This window comes from Centropristis striata, chromosome 10 (genome assembly GCF_030273125.1).
Source record: "Centropristis striata isolate RG_2023a ecotype Rhode Island chromosome 10, C.striata_1.0, whole genome shotgun sequence".
In the NCBI taxonomy this organism is placed as follows: domain Eukaryota; kingdom Metazoa; phylum Chordata; class Actinopteri; order Perciformes; family Serranidae; genus Centropristis; species Centropristis striata.
The window spans coordinates 30087509-30109196 of NC_081526.1; the positions used below are offsets into that span (position 1 = coordinate 30087509).

General features: G+C 40.7%; 1 protein-coding gene across 3 annotated transcripts in view; it reads left to right on the forward strand.

The window, feature by feature from the left end:
• The window catches only part of dnah7 (dynein, axonemal, heavy chain 7), a 94709-nt gene that overhangs the window by 50695 nt on the left and 22326 nt on the right, over nt 1-21688 (forward strand). For all 3 annotated transcript variants that reach the window (XM_059343646.1, XM_059343647.1, XM_059343648.1), the window contains exons 36-54: nt 110-307; nt 3687-3842; nt 4082-4250; nt 5588-5714; nt 6301-6520; nt 6941-7567; nt 7779-8024; nt 8243-8472; nt 8615-8945; nt 9424-9767; nt 10182-10362; nt 10708-10893; nt 11369-11532; nt 13447-13601; nt 15370-15560; nt 19141-19274; nt 19382-19717; nt 19892-20018; nt 20647-20841. In XM_059343646.1, coding sequence (XP_059199629.1) covers nt 110-307; nt 3687-3842; nt 4082-4250; nt 5588-5714; nt 6301-6520; nt 6941-7567; nt 7779-8024; nt 8243-8472; nt 8615-8945; nt 9424-9767; nt 10182-10362; nt 10708-10893; nt 11369-11532; nt 13447-13601; nt 15370-15560; nt 19141-19274; nt 19382-19717; nt 19892-20018; nt 20647-20841 — 4317 coding nt within the window. The remainder of the gene's footprint in view (nt 1-109; nt 308-3686; nt 3843-4081; nt 4251-5587; nt 5715-6300; nt 6521-6940; nt 7568-7778; nt 8025-8242; nt 8473-8614; nt 8946-9423; nt 9768-10181; nt 10363-10707; nt 10894-11368; nt 11533-13446; nt 13602-15369; nt 15561-19140; nt 19275-19381; nt 19718-19891; nt 20019-20646; nt 20842-21688) is intronic.

Genomic DNA, 21688 nt, shown 5'->3' on the forward strand with positions numbered 1-21688 from the left:
TAGATGTGTCTGATGATATATGGTCCCTCTTGTGTGTTTTGATTGAGTGGGAGCAGGGTGGCCTTTCAAATACAACCCTTAACCTTTTTCTTTCCATATTCCTCTTCAGGGCCCGGGCAGGTGGGAGCTGTGGACCGATGAGCTTAAAACCGCCCCCACCATACGCAAAGACATGGAGTTCAATGAGATCATTGTGCCCACTGAGAACACAGTTCGCTACATGGCACTGATGGAGCTTCTCGTCACCCACCAGAAACCCACAATATTCATTGGACCCACTGGTACTGGCAAGAGTGTCTACATTAATGTGAGTCATCTGTTGTGTATCATTTTATTAGCGTAATGTGGATATTTAGAATTTCGCAAAAATTAGGTGAACATCGTACAGATGCACCATCTCCAGCAGATTTTATCAGCAAAAGCTACTTCACATGAATTTGGTGAACATTTTAGGAGTTTGCCTTAATTAGAGTAGGCTTACCAATGCATTGTCATTGTTGACATACGTGTACAACATATTGTTCTGTTATAACACTGCTTTTTAATTTAATTTTTGGTGCAAACAATCCACAATAACTGCTGAAGAAGTAGTAAAGGCACTTTGTGGAATTTCTTGTAAATACATTTATCTTTACATTCTGTATTTATCTCTAAAATACATTTATTTTCTCATGAAGCTGACTTACAGCTGCTTACATGTATATTTGCTAGCTAGCAATGTTATTCTCCCCTAGGCCTTGGGCGCACACAATTTTCAGATCTTAATTTTTTTTCTTTTTTTAAATGTGGGCAACCATAGAAATGATGACTGATTTAACCATTGTTTTATATTTTGCATTTGTGTGTGCTCTATTTTGCACCTTTAAAAAAAAAAGAAAAAAAAAAAGAGAAGTTGAACTGCAGAAGAAGACATAGCTGAGTAGATGGAATCAGTATAAGATGGAAATAAAGTTTTATTATTAGTCTCAAATGGGGCTTGTGAAAGCTAATGCTGCAAGCTTAGGTGACGGTTACTTTGATGGAGGGTCCGACCTGTGCTAGCAAAGTGTTGTTAGGGCTTTAACCTCACTGACTGTTGTTTAGTGGAATAGCAGGAAACCTTCTGCAGGAATGGGAATTTGGCCTCCAGCATGCTCATGCATGTGATTCCTTATGCGTGTGCAGAAATTACAAACAGAATTGGGACCCTTTCATCAAAACATTGCTCTATTGTGCTACAAGTGATCAAAAACTCCACAGGGTACTTATAATAAACCTTTGCTAAATTCCCACTTAATTTCCTTAGTTAGTGGAATACAAGTAGCACATTGACTTGTTTCTCTGGGTGACATTTCTAAAAATAGCCTAAAAAGTAGTAAACAGACTTTTGCACTGTCACATTGAGCTGTGTTTATACAAACACACACACACACACACACACTTTGTTTTAGATTGTTGTTGTTGTTGTTGTTGTTATTGTTGTTGTATTTTCAGTCGTTAGTCTTTTGTTTCTTTACACTGTTCATTTCTCTTTCCGTTTTCTGTTCTTTAAGAGAATTGTGGATTGGACTATAAGCCATTTTTATTAGCAGACATGATTGTTATCATCATGCAGAAAAAAGCCTGCCTATCCTACCAATAACACCATTCCGTTGAATGAGTGAGCATTCATTTCTAATCTGTGTAGTCCCAGCTTCAGGAAACAGGAGAAAGTGCTCTGAACATACAAATCATTCCGAGGCAACACAGCTACAAACACCAGGTGTGAAACGGCCACCTTGGAGGAATACTGAGTATCTCTCAGCAGACCTTCAGCTATTTATATCAAGGACTAATCCCCCCTCCTTCCCTTTGCTTCATTAGTTCATCCATTAGTGTGCTCAAACTTGAGACTCTGGGGTGAATAGAGATCATCCCACTGGGGAGCCTGCCTTGTTCTCCACTTCCTGCCTGTCTGCGTGGTGGAGTAGCTCTGTCCCATGCCGCAACCAGCAGCCCGTGGCTGAATCCCAAATCTGGCAGCAGTGATAAAGGAGCACCAGCACTTAAACCATAAGAATATGACTGGCATGGTGCCGGCACCAGTAGAATAAGACAGCTGTACACAAGCCTCCTTCACATGCCCAGTTCCACTCTTGAGTGAGGAGCTTTGCTGCTAGTTTATAATTTAGACAAGAGGATGATGATGCACCTTGGCTGCACCCTGTGATCACTCACATCACAAGTCCCCTTTAATTATGCAGGTCGTTACTCACATGATTTCATAAGCATGTGTAAAAGCACTGTGTGCATCTCTGTGCATACACATGCACAGGGGAGGCTAGAGTCTGTGCTCTAAACACACATGATACAAAATAAAAGTAGCATTAAATTGATAATAAATACTAATAAAAAGCCAATAGATCACTCATAACTACAGTCTCCATTCTTGGTACATATAAACAGAGATGGCCATTTGTCCAAAAGGTCATTTTATGAAAATGGCCTTTCATAAGAGCCTCTTTTAGCTTTTAGTTAAATGCCCTTTTGCAAACCCTCATGCAAAATCAAAAATTCATTGATTTTACCCTTTTGACCCAGAGAACATTACTTTAGATCGTGTCCTCAGAGGGCAACTAATTCCCTACTTCATTTCAAAGTCATTTTCAGGGATTAACTGCGATCCAGTTTTTATCTAATGAAATACTCACTAAATGCCACCTTTAATTAGATTACAAAGCTTATCACAACCATTTGCCAGGATCAAACTGGAAATTATCATTTTATGTGTACTCTACCTGCACAGGCTCTTTGGCATGCTAATTCAGAATAGAAGGAGAAAATACTTGAACAGATTTTCAACCAAATTAGAAATTTTGTTTTTTTTTATGTCGCAATTATCAACAGAGTTAGTACCTTGATTACATTTGCATCATGGAATTAAGTCCATGACATTCCTAGACCTTCATAAGTCACTTTAGGTGATCTGAATATATCGCACCAAATACACTCATGGTACAAACATTGTACTGTACACTTCATTAGTAAACTCAAACCATTTTAATCATACATTGTCTGTACTCTCTGCAAAGGAGGTCATGTTTTTGGCTTAGTTTGTTTTCTGTTTGTCAGCAGAATTATGGAAATACTACTGGCCCAATTTCCATGATTCTAGGTAAACTGTGTAGCTTTGGCCAATGAAGAACAAACCAAATTTCCGGGCAGATCCAAACACAAATAAAAAAAAATTTAAAATTCACACAAACGTCCCCTCAAGAAGGAACAACAATTGCGAAAGTCAGCAAAACTTTAGTACACATTTCATGGCTCACCTGATACGTTTCATTCACTCTTTGTTGTCACGAAAATACCAGAAACAGCTATGAAAAATTGTTGTTTAAACACTTAGCAAGAAAGTACAACACACCTTTTTTTGTAGTGTCCTTGTTGTTTTCACATTGTGACTTAAAGCCTGAAGAGCAATTCCTAAATTGGGAAATGGAACGATCCAAGGTGCACATAAATGCACCTCTTGGTGGAGGTTGGCGCTCTCCAAGTGCCATCCTAGTATTCATAGTGTCACTTTTCCTGATACTATCTATTATTGTTTGTGCAGTTTGGTGCCATTTTGGATTATTGTGATATTAATGGTGATGATATACAATAAACCTCCATATTCTGAGATTTGATAATAATCTATGTTCATATTTCCAATATTTCTTGCCCAGGACTTTCTGTTAAATAGGCTGCAGAAGGACATCTACAGCCCATTATTTATCAACTTTTCAGCCCAGACCACAGCTGCCCAGACCCAAAACATTATCATGTCCAAGCTTGATAAGCGGCGCAAAGGAGTGTTTGGTCCCCCATTGGGGAAGAAAATGGTACAGTCTCTTTATTATGCTACAGTAATATGTTGTTATATGTTGGTGTGACTTGGACTCATATCAGTGAAGTGAGTTGCTAAAAATGTTGGCACTTGAAAAGATTTGGAGTCCTTTTATGACATTTAATTTTATAAAATTTGCACCTCATCAAAAAACTGTGTTAAAATCCCTACCATCAACATTATGGTATTTTTATTCAATTGTATTACAAGTATACTAATGTTATATCTTATCAGGTGATATTTGTGGATGATGTGAACATGCCAGCCCGGGAGGTTTATGGCGCTCAGCCCCCTGTGGAGCTGCTGCGCCAGTGGCTCGACCACTGGAACTGGTATGACTTGAAGGACTGCTCCATGATCAACCTGGTGGATATCCAGGTCATGTGTGCTATGGGACCACCTGGTGAGTTGCCTTAAACCTATTAGAAGCATATTGTTACAGCAATGATACCAAAGCTCTGGATTGGTTGACAAAACACAGTTTGTTAGTTGGGTAAAGTGTATACTTTTTCCCCCTGTCTCTAAACTGCTGTTGAATTGCTGTTGAGTCAATGTCACAAACCACTAGCTGCTGTTTAGTGGAGCTCCTCACTGCCTTAAGGTGCTTACAAATAGCAAGTGTACCACTTCCACCTCCACTACAACTACCAATGTAAACACAAAAGCATCTCTGTTCACTGAGGCAGCTGGCAGCGACAGCTGCAAGAGAGAGAGAGAGGATGGGTGCCACACTCAGATGCCCACACAGCTACAGTATCTGCTCCTGATACCTGTGCTGACAGTAATTTAGGTTTATAGCTGCTGCCCAAGATAGGCGTGGCAACCACTGAACCCATACCAGGGAAACAATGAGGGAGCCTTTTTTACTGGTGTCCATCCAAATACTCTAACCCATATTACACATCTTCAGTGATAAATTGATATTGGCCTTTAACCCATTAAAGCCGGGAAAGCGGATACGTTGTTTTGTAGTATTTGTATAAGCTCTCAAATACTTTTTGAATTCTATCTGCTACAGAGGCTGAAAAATCTATTATTTAGTACAAGCATTGACACTTCTGTTGAATTTCCAGAAAAACTTTATTTTAAAATCGCCCAGAGGTTTTACAGGCATTTTTTACAGGTGTTTTAGGCGTTGCCTCACAGTTTGTATGATATGTATAAGTTGGCTAAAATATGCTAACAATAAAAATATGCCAACGTAAACTTGTGTCTGTTAAATTGAGGGCAGTGCTTTATCCTGCTGTCCCAGTCAAAGCCAGTAACAAACATCACCTCGCTTTAGAGCTGGCAGTAATGAAAACATCCCTTCAGTGGACTCTATTGACTCAAATTGTCTTGCAAGTCATGATGAGTTGTGCGTTGTGAGTTGATGTACATCTTGAAAAATAACCAGATTTGTTGCCCCGGTGTGCCATGTCTCCATGCACAAATGTTGAATGAGGTTAACTGTTAAATGGTTTTACATGACTAGGAGAATGGGAATAGTCTGTAGCATTTATATATCATCTCTGACAAATGCCATTGTTGTTATGTCATCTTTCAGTACATTTATGCACTTTATAACTGAAATTATATTATAATAGAAAAAATTGAACAGTACAAAAATATTTACTGTCCAGTCATGCAGAAAATTGTCTTGAAAAAATAGTAACCGTGCATCATAAAAACCTGGATTTTGAGTAGCAGAAGCATACCTATCAGAATTAATATCCCTCTCTTTTTTACTTTCTTCTTTAGGTGGAGGGCGGAACCCTGTCACACCCCGGTACCTGCGCCATTTCAACATGATTACCATTAATGATTTTGATGAGAAGACCATGTATACAATCTTCTCCAGGATCTCTGATTGGCATTTCAGCATACGGTAAAACGTAGCATGTGTTATTTATAAAGTGCTAAATGGACACAGAATAATGCCCATAACCAAACCTATACATGTAATCCCTGTCAGTTGGCCCTACAACTTTTTAAAGTCCTGCCACTTTTAGCATTTTAGCATTATTACTAACCAAATTAAAGGTATTCTTCAGTTATTCTATTCATCACTTTCTGTTCAGTAATTAGAGATTGAAGGTGTTCTTCTTTCTCCTCTCGTACTGCACTTCTGGTGTGTTTACCTGAGAGACCACAAGTCCTTAAGCAATCAAATCTTTTGGAAAGGTTTCAAATCTACCCAGCCACTCCTGCAAACAGCCTGCAAAGTATCACTTGCATTTTAACAAGATATTAATTTAACACTTTGGCAGTGTTTGGCTTTTTATTAATATACTTTTAAAGGCTATGATAGATGAAAGATATTTAATCATATCTATTTGATTTATTCATTGTAAAAGTGTTTCATTGACAACACTAAATAAAAAATACAGAAATGAATTACTACATTTCCTTCTTATGCTGTTGCAAATTATCTAAATGGCATCTTGACAATGAATCAACTATTTCACCTACAGGTTTGCCTTCCCCCAGCCGTTTGCAGCTCTGACCTCTCAGATCGTTAATAGCACCATGTCGGTTTACCGAGAGGCCACCAAGAACCTGCTACCAACCCCCACAAAGTCCCATTACTTGTTCAATCTGCGCGATGTCTCCCGGGTCATTCAGGGCATCTGCCTGTCGCGGCCAGAGACTGCAGATGAACCATCTGTCATCAAACGGCTCTGGGTGCATGAGGTAATGTTAATCTTGACAAATACCTGACAGCTATGTAGCTAAACATACTTTATTCTGCAAATAAGATTGGGTAAATTCGGGTAATGTGGGACACTTTTTGCAATTTTGACTTAGTTATATTTTTTTTTATTTAAAAATATTTTATGTTATTTCAGTCACATGACACCCATGGTAGACCAATAGTAAAGGTTTTAATGACTATATTTACTTTAAGCAGGAAATAAACCAGCCAAACCTTAAGTGTCCCACATTACCAAGTGTCCCACTTTACCCGAATCCACCCTAGTAATATCATGACGTACAAAAATTGCAAATAGAACAGATTGTTAGACGTAGTGTGCTTTTGGAACTTCCTGTGATGCCGTCTCTCTTTATCTTTCCCTCTCACACTCACTCTTTCTTTGTCTTATTGATCCTCAGGTTCTGAGGGTATACTATGATCGACTGGTTCACGACACAGATCGGTCCTGGCTGGTAAGCCATTTACAGGTGGTGTCTCAGAGCCACATGAAGGAAAACTTCCATCAGCTCTTCCAGCATCTGGACCAGGACCATGATGGAAAGGTCACTGAGGATGACCTGCGCAGCCTCATGTTCTGCGACTTTCACGACCCTAAGGGTGAAGACCGGAACTACCGCGAAGTTCACAACCTCAACCAGCTCCGACAGGTGGTGGAGTCACACCTGGAGGAGTACAACAACATCAGCAAAGCGCCCATGAATCTGGTGCTCTTCCGTTTCGCCATTGAACACGTGTGCCGCATTTCCCGCATCCTTAAGCAGCCAAGTGGCCACGCCCTGCTGGTGGGCGTGGGCGGGAGCGGGAGACAGTCTCTCACCCGGTTGGCTGCATACATGGCAGAGGCAGAACTTTTCCAGGTGGAAATCTCCAAGACCTATGGACCCACTGAATGGCATGATGACCTGAAGCTAATCATGAGGAAGTCCACTCAGGGTGAAGCCCATGGCGTTTTCCTCTTCACAGACACTCAAATTAAAATGGAGTCATTTCTGGAGGACATTGGCAACCTGCTCAACACTGGTGAGGTAAAGTGGAAAGGATGGGGCGTATCTGGATTGAGTTGAAGAATAGATAACATGGGAACTCATTGAAAGATGTGTGGGTAGATTGAGAGATGGATAAATACATGGTTAGACAAGATACAGAGAATGGTGATACAGCAATGAAAAGGTTTTTTTATTTTAAAAAGCCAGCACCCAAACACAGAGCTCTCTGTTATGTTTTGGTTCCCCCCAGGTGCCTAACTTGTTTGCAGTTGACGAAAAGCAGGAAATCTGTGAGCGAATGCGCGTGTTGGACCGGCAACGAGACCGTGACAAGCAGACGGATGGCAGCCCCCTGTCCCTTTTTAACATGTTTCTAGAGCGTTGTCGCACACAGCTGCATGTGGTGTTGGCCATGAGTCCCATCGGAGACGCCTTTAGGAACCGTTTGAGACGGTTCCCCGCCCTCATTAACTGCTGCACCATTAACTGGTTCCAGGTGTGTGTATTTATGTTGCATGAGTTCTAATCATCAAAACATGCCTCAGTAGAGAATCAGAAGACAGAGACAATATGCAGTGCATGCAGTTTAGTGCATCATAACAAGGAGTGAAAATGCCACTCGTAACAAATAATTAAAATGTTCTCTTTGACATTACTAGAAAACCTTAGATAAAAATGCACTCTGTGGATATAGTATGTTTCCTTTCTTATCAGACCTGGCCAGAAGATGCCCTGCAGGCAGTGGCCTGTCGCTTCCTGGAGGACGTTGAGATGACTGATGAGTCCAGAGAAGGATGCATCAACATGTGCAAGAACTTCCACACCTCAACCATAGACCTATCGCTGCGCTTTCTGAATGAGTTGCAGCGCCACAACTATGTCACCCCAACCTCATACCTGGAACTCATTTCCACCTTTAAGGCCCTGCTGAAGACAAAAAGAGCGTAAGATTAAAAATACAGTGTCTTTGTGCATTGTATGTTAGTTGATGATTTTATTTCTTCAGGTGCACAATTCTTCACACAAAAGAAATTCCAGTATCCATGACTAAAAGAAGGGTTTATTTTTCTTATCTCCCTGTTTCAGTGAGGTGATGAAGATGAAACGCCGTTATGAGGTGGGCCTTGAGAAGCTGGAGTCAGCAGCGTCCCAGGTGGCCACTATGCAAGTTGAGCTGGAGGCTCTACAGCCACAGCTGCTTGTGGCCAGTAAAGAGGTGGATGAGATGATGGTGGTGATAGAGCATGAGTCAGTTGAGGTGGCTGAAACAGAGAAGGTGGTGAAAGTGGATGAAGCCATTGCCAATGAACAAGCCATGGCTGCCAAGGCCATCAAAGATGAGTGTGATGCTGACCTGGCTGTAGCCATGCCTATCCTTGAGTCAGCCCTTTCTGCGTTGAATACACTCACCAATCAGGTAAAAGGAGCTTCTATTTGTGTTCCTTATGCTTCTATGCATATTTGTTTTAATGTCTTTGTGATCTCTTTGTGTCTTTTGCAGCTCTTTTGAGTCGTTTTGTTGTCGTTTTTTTTCTCTGTGGTCATTTTTTGTAGTTCAATTGTGTCTCACTGTATTCATTGTGTGTCTGAGTGTTTTGCTCTTTTTTTTTAAATTTGCTGGTTGTCTCTTTATGTCTCATTGGAGCTGTTTTCATATATTTGTTGTTTTGGTCTCTTAGTAGTCATTTTTTCTTTCTTGGGGTCATTTTGCATCCCTTTGTAGTCTGTATACATGTATGCCTCTACGATTGTCATTTTGTACAGTAGGTGAAGGCCAGGGTGGCCCCTTACACTTGGCCTGTTCAATAATCCATCCAGACTACCATCTGATTCAAAGTTTACTGGAATGGAGTAGTGATGGACAGACCTATAGATGTGGTTATTTTTATGTACAGGATATTACAGTGGTGAAGTCCATGAAAAGCCCACCCCCGGCTGTCAAGTTGGTGATGGAGGCGATCTGCATTCTCAAAGGCATCAAGCCCGATCGTGTCCCTGACCCCTCCACTGGTAAAAAAGTGGAGGACTTTTGGGGCCCTGCCAAAAAGCTTCTGGGAGACATGAGGTTTCTCCAAAGCCTCCATGAATATGACAAAGATAACATCCCACAAAACCTCATCGCCATCATCCGCAACAAGTACATTACCAACCCAGACTTTGTACCAGAGAAGATTCGAACTGCATCCACTGCAGCTGAAGGCATGTGTAAGTGGGTGTGCGCCATGGACAAGTATGACAAGTAAGTAATGCTCTTCTCCTTTCGTGTTCTCAGTTATAAAAATTGATGCAGAGTCACAAAGCTTGAGAGAGCTTTCATCTGTCTAAGTGAGTAACGTAGCTTGGTTAGGGGTAACTTCACAGGAATGATAATTTTCTTGGAGCAAGTGTACCATGCACATGCCAAGTGATTAATATAACAGGCCAAATCAAGATGCAGATCATTTAAAAGGAAATTTTAACAGCAATTGTTCTGACAATCTTAAATTACCCACATTTATCGAAGCTAAAGGTTGTCATGTATAAACAATTAATACTAACAATGTTGTCAAGATTATCACAGTGTTCATTTCACTGTTGGCTCAACAAGATATCAAGCTGCTCATTCAAGTATCTGCACTGCTTATAAATGTGCATTTATTACATTATCCCTTAGAGTGGCCAAGGTGGTGGCTCCAAAGAAAGAAAAGCTGGCACAAGCTGAGGGGGAGCTGAAGGTGGCCATGGGGAGCCTTCAGAAAAAGCAGGCTGCCCTTAAAGAAGTCCAAGATAAACTCGCAAAGCTGGAGGAGACTTTGGAAGCGAACAAAAACAAGAAAGCTGAACTGGAGAATCAGGTTTGTTTGTGTGCATGTGGATATTTTCAACATTTTGTTTAATGCTTGTTGTCATTTGAGTTAAAAAAACTTTTTTTAGATGGATCATGGATATGTATGGGTATTTAGCTATGTCATGTTACTGTGACAGTGTACAGTTCTGGATGAAAGAAAGAAAGATGAGAATGTGCTACTGATAGAACAGCCAGGCAGAGATAATGACTCATGACCCATTGACCCGTTAATGACTTCTAAATTACACAAACTTGCTCCAGTTAGCATGACCTTCATTCTGTTCCTTGACCTGGAAAAAACAGCCAAAATGCAACACATTTCCTTTCCTCCTTCTCTGATGATGTCCTCCAGGTGGATCTGTGCAGTAAGAAGCTGGAGCGAGCTGAGCAGCTAATTGGAGGCCTGGGTGGAGAGAAGACACGCTGGAGCGAAATGGCCGTCAATCTCGGAGAGCTCTACAACAACCTTACTGGGGACGTCCTCATCTCCGCTGGCATTGTGGCTTACCTGGGAGCCTTCACCTCCAGCTACAGACAGGTACCCTGAGGGAGTGGATAGTCACTGTATTACTGTTAGAGAATATGACTTGGTCCACACTTGGTGAGTGTACATTGCTGTATTTTCCTCTGCCTTTTCTTTATGTACAGTCTTTGTTTAGAGTTTTAGAGCATCGTTTTATTTAGGTCCCTCTGACATTCTCGATAAGATAGTTTCCAGACCAATAAAAGCCAAATGTTTGAGAGCAGTTTGGTGGAAAGTGCACACTCTCGAGGCACTTTGCTTTTTCATTTTGCTGAGCGTCACATGTTTAAAGGTCATCTTTTATACAGTGTCACATGAGAAGCCATTGTGATGCTGGAAAACAGAAAAGAGGAGAGTGGATTTGTTATCATGTTATGTGCACAGCTGAATTGCATATGCAAGCATATGCTCTTTTGTGTGCAGGTTAGTGTGCGTGATTGATTTTGAAAATGAAAATGAAGTCATTACCAGTAACTGTACTCCCCTGCAGGATCAGACAGAGGAGTGGATGAATCTTTGCAAGAGCAGAGAGATCCCATGCTCCCCCAACATGTCTCTGATGAACTCTCTGGGCGATCCAGTAAAGATTCGTGCATGGACCATCGCCGGCCTACCATCAGACAGCTTCTCCATAGACAACGGTATCATAATCTCGTGAGTATTAAACAGACAGAGTTTACACTGACATGGCATTCTCTCTAGAGGACAATTCATCACTGTTTCCTTAGTACTTACAGTCTGGGTACTGCCAAGAGTTTAACACACCAACTATGGATGTCTCGAGCAACTTTTTTGCTGGGTCATTCAATATTGAGCATCTGCCAGAAGCCAGTGTTAATGCAAAATGTATATTTCCCACACAATAAAGCTGTACAGTGCGGTGCATAATAAAGCTGTACTTGAATTGTTGTGGCAGAAAAGTCTGGACAAGATTTAGACAGCGTCTCAAAATTACATAATGACATGAACACAAACTGAAAACTGGCTTTGAAATGCACTTTTCATAAAAACAGCATTTAAGAGACGCTGTACACCAGCAAATTGTTGCAGGAATAGAGGTAAAGCAATCGATCCCTTTTTTTTAAAACCCAAAGGGGTTACTGTGAGCAGGAATATCTTTATTGGAACTGCTGGCTGCTATTTATTTTTTATGCCACATCACTTTTCACTCACTAACTGTGCATAAGAAATCAGTTTTGACGGAGTGGAGTTTTGTGTTTTTGACAGCTGATGTACCTGGATCACAATGGGTCACGATCAGGTCATGATTCATTAAAATATTAAAATGAGATGGCCCATACCAACCAGTCTATCCTATTTTTAAAGATAACTGTCCTGGAAGCCCAAGTAAAATTGTCTAAATCTAACCTTGAAGAGATAGTTTGGTTTTACTCAAGTGGGGTTGTATGAGGTACTTATCAATAGTCTGTGTATTTCCTATAGTAGATGGAGTGTGGCACATCCCCAGTTTAGAGAAGCACATAGAAGTACCGACACAAAAGCTAACAGGGGTGTAACAATCTGGATTGATATATTGATTCAATAAATCACAATACAGTATCATTGACATAAAGTGAGACATCTATACATACCATCATCTTTAAAATGAGCCTTTATTTTGAAGTTCCACATTTCTATTCTTTTTGTTTAAAAGGAGTACATTGCTATGTGAATCTAAACTAACCCTTTAAAACACCAAAGTCACAAAATGACAAAAACGGCAGTAGATCAGCATCTCCGGTGTTCTGCAAGCTAAAATTAATGTTTTTGTCAGTAGAGTCTGGTTCCCCCTGTGTATACTTAAACAGGGCTGTTGACAGCAGGGTAAAGCAGGGAAAATATTCTGAATATAGCCTTCATTTAAGCAGATAATAATTTGTTTTAGCCTTTTTTAGTTGGCTAAAATACTAGTATGTTGCTACCAACGGTACCAATGCATTCTCTAGGTTTTTTAGTTTCATGTGACGCCATTGTCTTCACTGTAGCTTTAAACTGTAGTTTTAAACTGAGCCCACCACAGCCTCTGATGGTGTTCAGAACGCTATGGGGTTAAACTGATACTGATTTTTTAAAATATAAATATTACTGCTGCATTCATCCACATTGTTACATTGCAAAGCTTCTGTGCAGGAACTACTACCCACTTCCCTAAATTGGGGCCACCATTTACTGCAAGTAATAAACTGATTACGGATAACTACCTCCTACAACCACACTTGAAAAAAGTCCAAACTGTCCCTTTAAGGTGCAGTACAATAAAGTCACAAGGCATCTGCTTGTTTTTGTAAATGATGCAGCAACATTGCTTTTTAATCACAATACTATGGCCCCTGGTGTGCCACCCAGCTGTGAGCTGTCTAACTGTTCTCAGAGTGAATGTTCACCCTTGAGCTCCTCTCTACATCTCAATTCTTCTCCTCCAACATCCCCCCTACTGTTATGATGTCTCATGGTTAACAGTTATAGGATCTCTCACTCTGACAAGGCGCCACCATTTGATCACCGATTACAATTGTGTGTGTGTGTGTGTGTGTGTGTGTGTGTGTGTGTGTGTGTGTGTGTTTGTAGTAACGCCAGGCGGTGGCCTCTGATGATTGATCCCCAGGGCCAGGCCAACAAGTGGGTGAAAAACATGGAGAAGGCCAATAGTCTGCATATTATTAAAATGACTGATGCTGACTTTGTACGCACTCTGGAGAACTGCATTCAGTTTGGCACGCCAGGTGAGCATAAGTCTTTCTCTGCTGTGATGCCTCTGCTGTTGCTGCCTAGTCTGCCTGTGTAAGTGCCTCATTCACATTGCTGCAGTGCCTGTTATCACCTGCTGAGGTCTCTCTTTACCACAGGGACTAATTATAGCTGTGCAAAGAATGTTTTTCTCCTTTGTTGTCAGTTCTGCAGAGAAAGAGTTCCTATTAGCAGTGTTTCTGAGTGAGACATTCCAATGAGCCTTTATTCAGGCCCACTGCACCATTACTATATCAAACTACTGTAAATCCACAAAAACACAGGAGAATCCCATTATGTGTTCCGCACTAACGTGTTTCCATCCCATTATCAGGGTCATATTCATGTGTGTAGGGAGATGTGACTATCTTTTCTGCTGTTTTTTTCCAGTGTGTGTTTGCTCATCTTTTTATCTTCTCGTAGGATTTGTAGGGGATTTAAAGAGGGAACAGCAAGGGAGGAATTAGAGTTAGAAACAGAAAGAGACAGCTATGCAGCCATTAAAAAGACATCTAAATAATGACCCAACTCAGCCAGCGACTGGGTCTTTGCTTACTGGCAGATTGCAAGGCTAACAGTTCAGAGAGTAGCTTGTCCTTGCAGGGTGCAAAATAGTCCCCAGAGGCTCCAGTTCCACCCTCCACAGCCTGTTCTCTTACTTCACAGTTTTACAGTTTCTTGCTGATTGTATTGCATCCTATAATCCCAGTTATGTGCTAGTATTCTTTATTTTTACATGGTCAATAAAAAATGTCGCTGACAAATGTCTTAACAGGCTAGACTCATGTTTATTAAATGATAAAAAGTCTGTTTAAAATGGTAAATTATTAGCAGTATCTATGTGATGTACCAGGACAAAAACCTCATTTGGTTCACTATCCTGGGAGAAAAAGTTTATCAGCTGTCACTGTTTCTGAATGCTGTATAAAACTTTGTTATTACCTCGAGCATAATGTAAATTATTAATGGGCTAATGTTCCTAACATGAGAACAGCATTATCATACTTAATGTGAAATCACATTAATAATGATGTCATGGGATTAGGGCAATTGTTGCTGGTAATGTTTCACTTGCATCACTGATTTCTTGGTATTGCGCATGTTCTGCACAGGCACATTGTTGAGTGCTTCCCAGAGGCAGGAAGATGTACACACTGACAGTAGAGGAATGTAAAAGAGACAAACTAAGAAAAGTCCCACAAAAAGAATTATAATGGTTGTACTAATACTCATTTATTTAATCCGATGACTTTATTCAAATTCAGGATTTTCTTTTACGTGGTGACATCATAAACATTCAAAGCTTTATTCCAAAACCTCAATAGAAGCTTTGAATGTAAAAAATAACATTTTTTACAGCCCTAAGAAGTATATTAGTTCATGAGAAAAGTAATTGTATACTTACATAATTAGCTGACCTGATGCTTAGCGCAAAGCTGCCACAGATTTCAGAAAAGGCGTGATTACCTTTATATTAACCTGGACTCTGCAACAGCTTGAAGATTTGAGTGTATAATTTAAGACAATATAATTTAAGAAAATACTGTATTCTAAAAGAGATCTGGCACCAATGATGCCAAGATCTGGGTGATGTGAGAAAATGCTTTTTGGTAATTAGTGTTTTTGTTGCCAAAATGTTCCCAATCAGCTCTCATATGAGAATGCTTGCAAATGTGTAAGAATTACGAAGACAATTACTGAAAAAGAGTCAGCCTCCCCTGATAAGAAACAACTGATATAAATTAATCAACAACTTTCTTTCAGTGCTGCTGGAGAATGTCGGTGAGGAGCTGGACCCTATCCTGGAGCCTCTGCTGCTGAGACAGACCTTTAAACAGGGTGGTGCCATGTGTATCCGCCTTGGAGACTCCACCATTGAATATGCTCCTGACTTTCGATTCTACATCACCACCAAGCTACGCAACCCACACTATCTGCCTGAGACCTCCGTCAAGGTACCGTAGTGGTAAACAGCCACAGGCACTAGTATGTTTTTTTTACTATTTCGTTTCACATTGTAGAAACTCATTCTATTATTAACATGGAAACTACAGCGACTCTTAACATTATACTGGAAGGATTTTTCCGTGTATTTAAATGATGGCATTTGATAAATGTTATAATGGCCTGCCACCAACTTCACTGTCACTGTTCGCTGTCAGCACCACAGTAACAGGAATGCATGTGAATGCCACAGTCCTTATAGTTTTAATTTGTTATAATCATTCCACAATGAGACACACAAACAGATCTGGGGCCTTATTACAGTAAATACCCTTCTGCTTGTCCTGTTCTTAGTTTTAAACATGTCTTCCTTTATCAGAATCAATTCCTAACCATGTCTGTGTCCAATCTCAAGAAATCCCAACTAATGCCTCTATCTATGTGTAGAATGTATTAAATGTGCCTGTATCTTTGATTAGAACGTACACTACTTGAGATGGCTCTCTCATTTTCACTGGCTAGCTAGCTTGCTATCAAAGACAAATAAGGATAGGCTTTTAATTTTTGCTACACAGAGTTGGAGGCATTGATCATGACAAAGGAAGAGAGTAAACCCCACCTTTTCGGAAGCGTCCATCAAATTGAAAACTAATCATTTGGCAGTCCATTTATACCTGTTGTGCATGATTTGGGAAATGTAACATGTCGTTGTCAGAACCTAACAGCAGGGGTGCTTCTATTTTTGTAATTTATTTTGAATTTAGGACATGAATGGCATCCTATTGTATGATTTTCTAACCTCGAAAGCTCCGACGGCTCTGTAATAGCTAAATTCCGATCCTAAAATACAGTTTTTTCCCCCCTAAATGCAGTGAGGAAACATGTTTTTGAAATATGAAACATCCTAAATGTCATCCTAAACTGAGATAAGACAGGATTTCAGACTTAAGACGTTTCTGTAAAGAGGCCCCTGCTACTCACAATATGTATTTGCTTGTTAGGGATTTAATGGCACAGTATGTGTTTCTGGAGAAAGACAGTTCATTTCTGAATCTCATTCCCAGGTCCTCAAAAACTTGTCAACCCAAAGTGTCAGTATTTGATGTCCTGAGAATGAGCCTCAACAATCAACTAGCTTTCCACAGAATCACATACTGCCCAGTTAACAAAATCCCCTTCCTGCCATTATTTCAACATCCATGCCTCCCTCACCAGTCACACTCAAAGAAACATACTCAGTCAGACAGATGTGAGCCTGCACACACTTTTAGTTATGACAGTAATCAGAGCATTTCCTGACAGTAGCCACATGCCTTCGCTGTTTGTAGCAGGTGTCAGTGTTGTTACAATAAGCCCTGTGCAATCCTCCATGCCTCCTCTACCCACCCCTTCTATGCAGATCCCACCGCAGCTAAGGATAGATGGATCTTCCACAACTAAGCTGCTGCCAGAACAGCAGCTAATAGAAGGAGTTAATATAATACAGGCTCTCACAGGAACAACACTTCTCTTCCTCTAGCTTTAAAGTATTATTTTCATCACACCTAATAGCAACAGTCAACCTAGTTTGTTTTGTTATCCTGTGTGATTGTTATTTAGCCAAATGATAGAACTGACTTTCCACAGCACAGTTCATTATCACTGATGTGTAGCTGATATATCGGACACATTTCCATTCGTACCTTTCAACCAGAATCACTATTTTTTCAAGGCCAATTGGTCTGTCCAAAAATGTGATCCAGACTGAATTATGTCAACAACTATTCGATGGATTGCCATGAAAATGTTTTACATTCTTGGTTCCCAGAGGATGCATCATAATAAACTTGGTGATCCTCTGACTTTTCCTTTGGTACCACTAGCAGGTCAAAATAGCTTAACATCTACTACATGGATTGGCACAACGTTTTGTACAGACATTTATGATTCCCAGAAGATTTACCCCTATGTCTCTGGGGATCCCCTGATCAGATGGACTGACAACAGACATTCATGTTCCCCTTAGGGTGAATCAGAAGGATCCTTAAACTTTATATCCAGCCATCATCAAGTCAAAACTGGACTCATTTGTCTAATTCTTTACCGATCCTTTGGTTTATGATCAAATACATGCAAGAATATAGACATCCACATCAGCTATATATTGTGTTTAGTGTTAGTTAGCAGTATTAGCTTAATGGTAAACGTGATGTCCATTAAATATTGGCATTTAATATTGTCATTTTTGACACATCAGCAGTCTGATGTAAGCAATTAGCGCAAAGCATAGAGTCTTTATTATTTTCAAACTTGAACTCAACAGCAGATTATCTGTGCTACAAAAAAAATATTTTAGAAATTCCAAAGGGCTTTCCCCCCATTATGCTGTCTGATCTATTGGATGCAGACTGTTGGGATGAGCCCGACAGCTATTTCAGACAGAGTTCTCTTCACATTCCACTATCTCCACCATCTATTTCACAAGGGCACCATTGATGCATCCGGGGGCTTAGCACTGCCCAAGACTATTGTGATTGGTTCAAAGAAATACAAACAAGCCGGAGTGTTGTCCCAGAATGATAATAGATGCTGCCAAATCATTCTCCAGCGCTGACACAGCTATGGAGGTACATCTGGATATGGGAGACTACTCTACTGATAGATGAGCCCTACTTTTCCTTGTTGCTACCCACTTATTGCATCATACCACTCAAATGGCAGCTACTTTTTACCCCAGCAACAAGGTGAATCATCATTCACTGATACCACCTCCCCAGTGGAAGAGTCTTCCGAAAAAAAAACAGCATTCCAAGAAAGGGAGCATTAAAGGAAACTGCATTACAGAGAAGCAAGGGGTTGGAAAGCATTACTGAAGATCACATTTCAAGCATCTATTTGCAGGGCCCCGCTCTTTATGGGCAGCTATTAGATAGATTCAACTCATTTTTCAAAACTGACTTAATTTCTCTTTTTTTCCCCCTTTTTTGCCTACAGTACAGTTGAATGTGGGGCTTCCATTATATCCATTAAGCCCTATTTGAAATGCAATACTTTCAAATACAAGAGGGCAAGCATCAAGTAAACCAGCCCTTAAGGAGCTCAAGGGACGAAGGGAAGCGAAGAAGGAGGGTGTATGTGTGAAAAGGACAAACGGGAGATTTATATGTGCTCTGAGTCTTTACCACCAGCTGAGTGGGTCCACGGCATCAATAGAAATGGAATTAGGCCCCGGAGAAGTGCACTCGTTTATTAGGGCAGAGAGTAGATAGCAGATATAGGCTTTTAACCTCCGGGTAAGTGCAGAGCAGAATGACTAAGGCTGTGAGGTAAAAGACACACTTCCACACTTTTGAGAGAAAAGAAAAAAAAGTAAATGCATCCTACCTGTGCTCTGCCAAGGCTGGAGTGGTTATTGGAATTGATTGGATAGGAGGTTCGCACTGAAGCCAAGATGATCAACACTGCACTGTGAAGTACCTCGCTAATATGTCCAAGAGCAAGGGTGGGGCACGACACCTTCCCCCCAAACACACACACGTGTGCACTCGTTTGTGCGTGTTTATGTCTGTAAACTATATTCTATGTTGATGTTTGTCTTGCTTTGTGCTGTAGGTGACCCTGTTGAACTTCATGATCACCCCAGAGGGCATCCAAGACCAGCTGCTTGGGATTGTGGTGGCCAGGGAAAGGCCCGACTTGGAGGAAGAAAAACAGGCTCTCATCCTGCAGGGAGCAGAAAACAAACGGTACAGTAGCACACGCTAGACTCAGGTCAAATCATTTCAATTGTCTTAAAATGTCTCCCTCTTTCATGTGGAAATGTTGCCTTGAATTGTCCTCTCACTCTTGTCAGACAACTGAAGGAGATTGAGGACAAAATCTTAGAGGTGCTCTCCTCTTCCGAGGGCAACATCCTGGAGGACGAGAGGGCCGTCGAGATCCTCTCCTGCTCCAAAGTTCTAGCCAACGAGATCACAAAGAAGCAGGCTGTGGCTGAGGTGACAGAGCAGAAGATTGATGAGACCCGCATGGGATACACACCCATTGCTGTGCATTCAGCCATCTTGTTCTTCTCCATTGCTGACCTGGCTAACATTGAGCCCATGTACCAGTACTCCCTCACCTGGTTCATTAACCTCTTCGTCAGCTCCATTGACAACTCAGACAAGAGCGACGACCTGGAGCAGAGGTAAGCAGCACTAACAAATACTCATTCCTACAAGTCACTCAAACACAAGCTTCCTCTCCGCTCGAAATATCTTATTTGACTTGTAAACTTAAAAATAATGTGTGGATGATTTTTTTGACCGCTGCTTGGTTTGGAACAAGATTATTTAATTTCTTGCATATCTATATTCTTCAGACTACAGATCCTGAGAGACCACTTTACCTACTCACTATACATCAATGTGTGCCGCTCACTGTTCGAAAAGGATAAGCTGCTCTTCTCCTTCTGCCTCAGTGTCAATCTGCTCATGCACAACAAACTGGTAGGAATTCACACACCCACAGATTTACACTTTATTTAAAAACCTTCAAATGTTTTTCTGAGAACAGGTCCAGTACTGCTGTTTGATTTATTTGTTGGTGGCAATGATGGAATGGTCATCTTAAACATGCTGGCTAGCATCATTTTTCACAACCAGCCCTCTTTATGGTTGCTATAAAATGTTCTCTATCTTGTATTTTTAATTTTCATAGAATTTTTATCCAAAGATAACCCCCAAATTGGTCAGCATAACATCTGGTTAATCCTCTACTGTGTCAAAGGAATACTTCACCCTTAAATGACCATTTGTTTAACAGTTAATTACTGCTTGTTACCATGTCTCCACAGTCAGCTGAGCATAGAAAATGGCAAAAAGTAGTAATTAGTAGTAGTATTAGTAGTAAATATTGAATTGAAGTAAATGGAGGCAAAAGAGTTCCATATCAGCAAAACCTTATCAAAACACCCATTTCAAACTCTCACTCAACTCGTGCAGTATAATCCAAGGTCTCATTTCATTCATCAATTCATAGCTAAATACTTCCAAAACACATACAAATGGCCACTTTAAGGTTCAAGTATTCCTTTTTAATAGTTTAACAGCTGCATGATTGTAATTAATGTCGTAGGTGGATGAGGGGGAGTGGCGCTTCCTTCTGACGGGTGGTGTTGGCCTGGACAACCCCCACTCCAATCCCTGCACCTGGCTCCCAAAGAAGGCTTGGGATGAGATTTGCCGCTTGGATGAAATGGAGCGTTTCAAAGGGCTGCGAAAGGACATGGCTCGGCTCAGGAACGAGTGGAAGAAGGTCTACGACAGCCCGGTGAGTGTCATCAAGCTTAATGGCTGGACTTGGCGGGCTCTGTCTGTGGTATATTTTGTGATGAAGTCAAACTGGGAAAAGTTAGTTTTTTTCCGTCTTTCCTCTTTAGAAAATATTTATATGGTTATTTACCTGATAGCATACAATTGGGGTTAATGCCCACATTTTTTTTAAATCAGCTTCTACAGAAAGACACTATTGAATCAAAATACCCAAGAGAACCAGAGACAAAGTACAATCTGTAAATCCCCCCATAAAGCAAATTTAGTCAGGATACACATCAATATGGCTGGCAATGCTGGTGTCTTATTGTAGAAACTGTAAATGTGTTGACTTTGAGCTGACATGGTGTTGTGGTTAGCTGTTTAAACTGGGTTACGTTTGGCACAAACCACAAAATAACACATCCAGCTGCAGTCTGCATTCTTAAGTTGCCACAGGACCTAGTTTTTAGAGAAACATTAAATATAGCTGGGGTTTCAACTGGAGATTTTGTCAGCATACAGTATATGTGGACACTAAGGCCTAATACACACTATCCTAGGCTAAAGTATTTGGCACCAGCTTGAGCTTGTGTTTTTCCTTTCTAGATAGCAAACCCTGCATCAGTGCCACATTGGGAGTTGTGTACTGCTTTGATTTACTGGGCTAAAAGTTGAAATTATGTGCCCAGTCAGATTACGGCCAACCATTTTGGTTCTTCAGCAAGGCTTTAAATGTTCTTTCAAATAGATCATATGATGAAGTATTGGGCTATTTGCACTAACACTGCATCTAACTTTGTGTTGACAGTAGCCCAGACTAAGATTCTCATGAAAGTCGTTGCTTTACTGATAAAACCAGGACA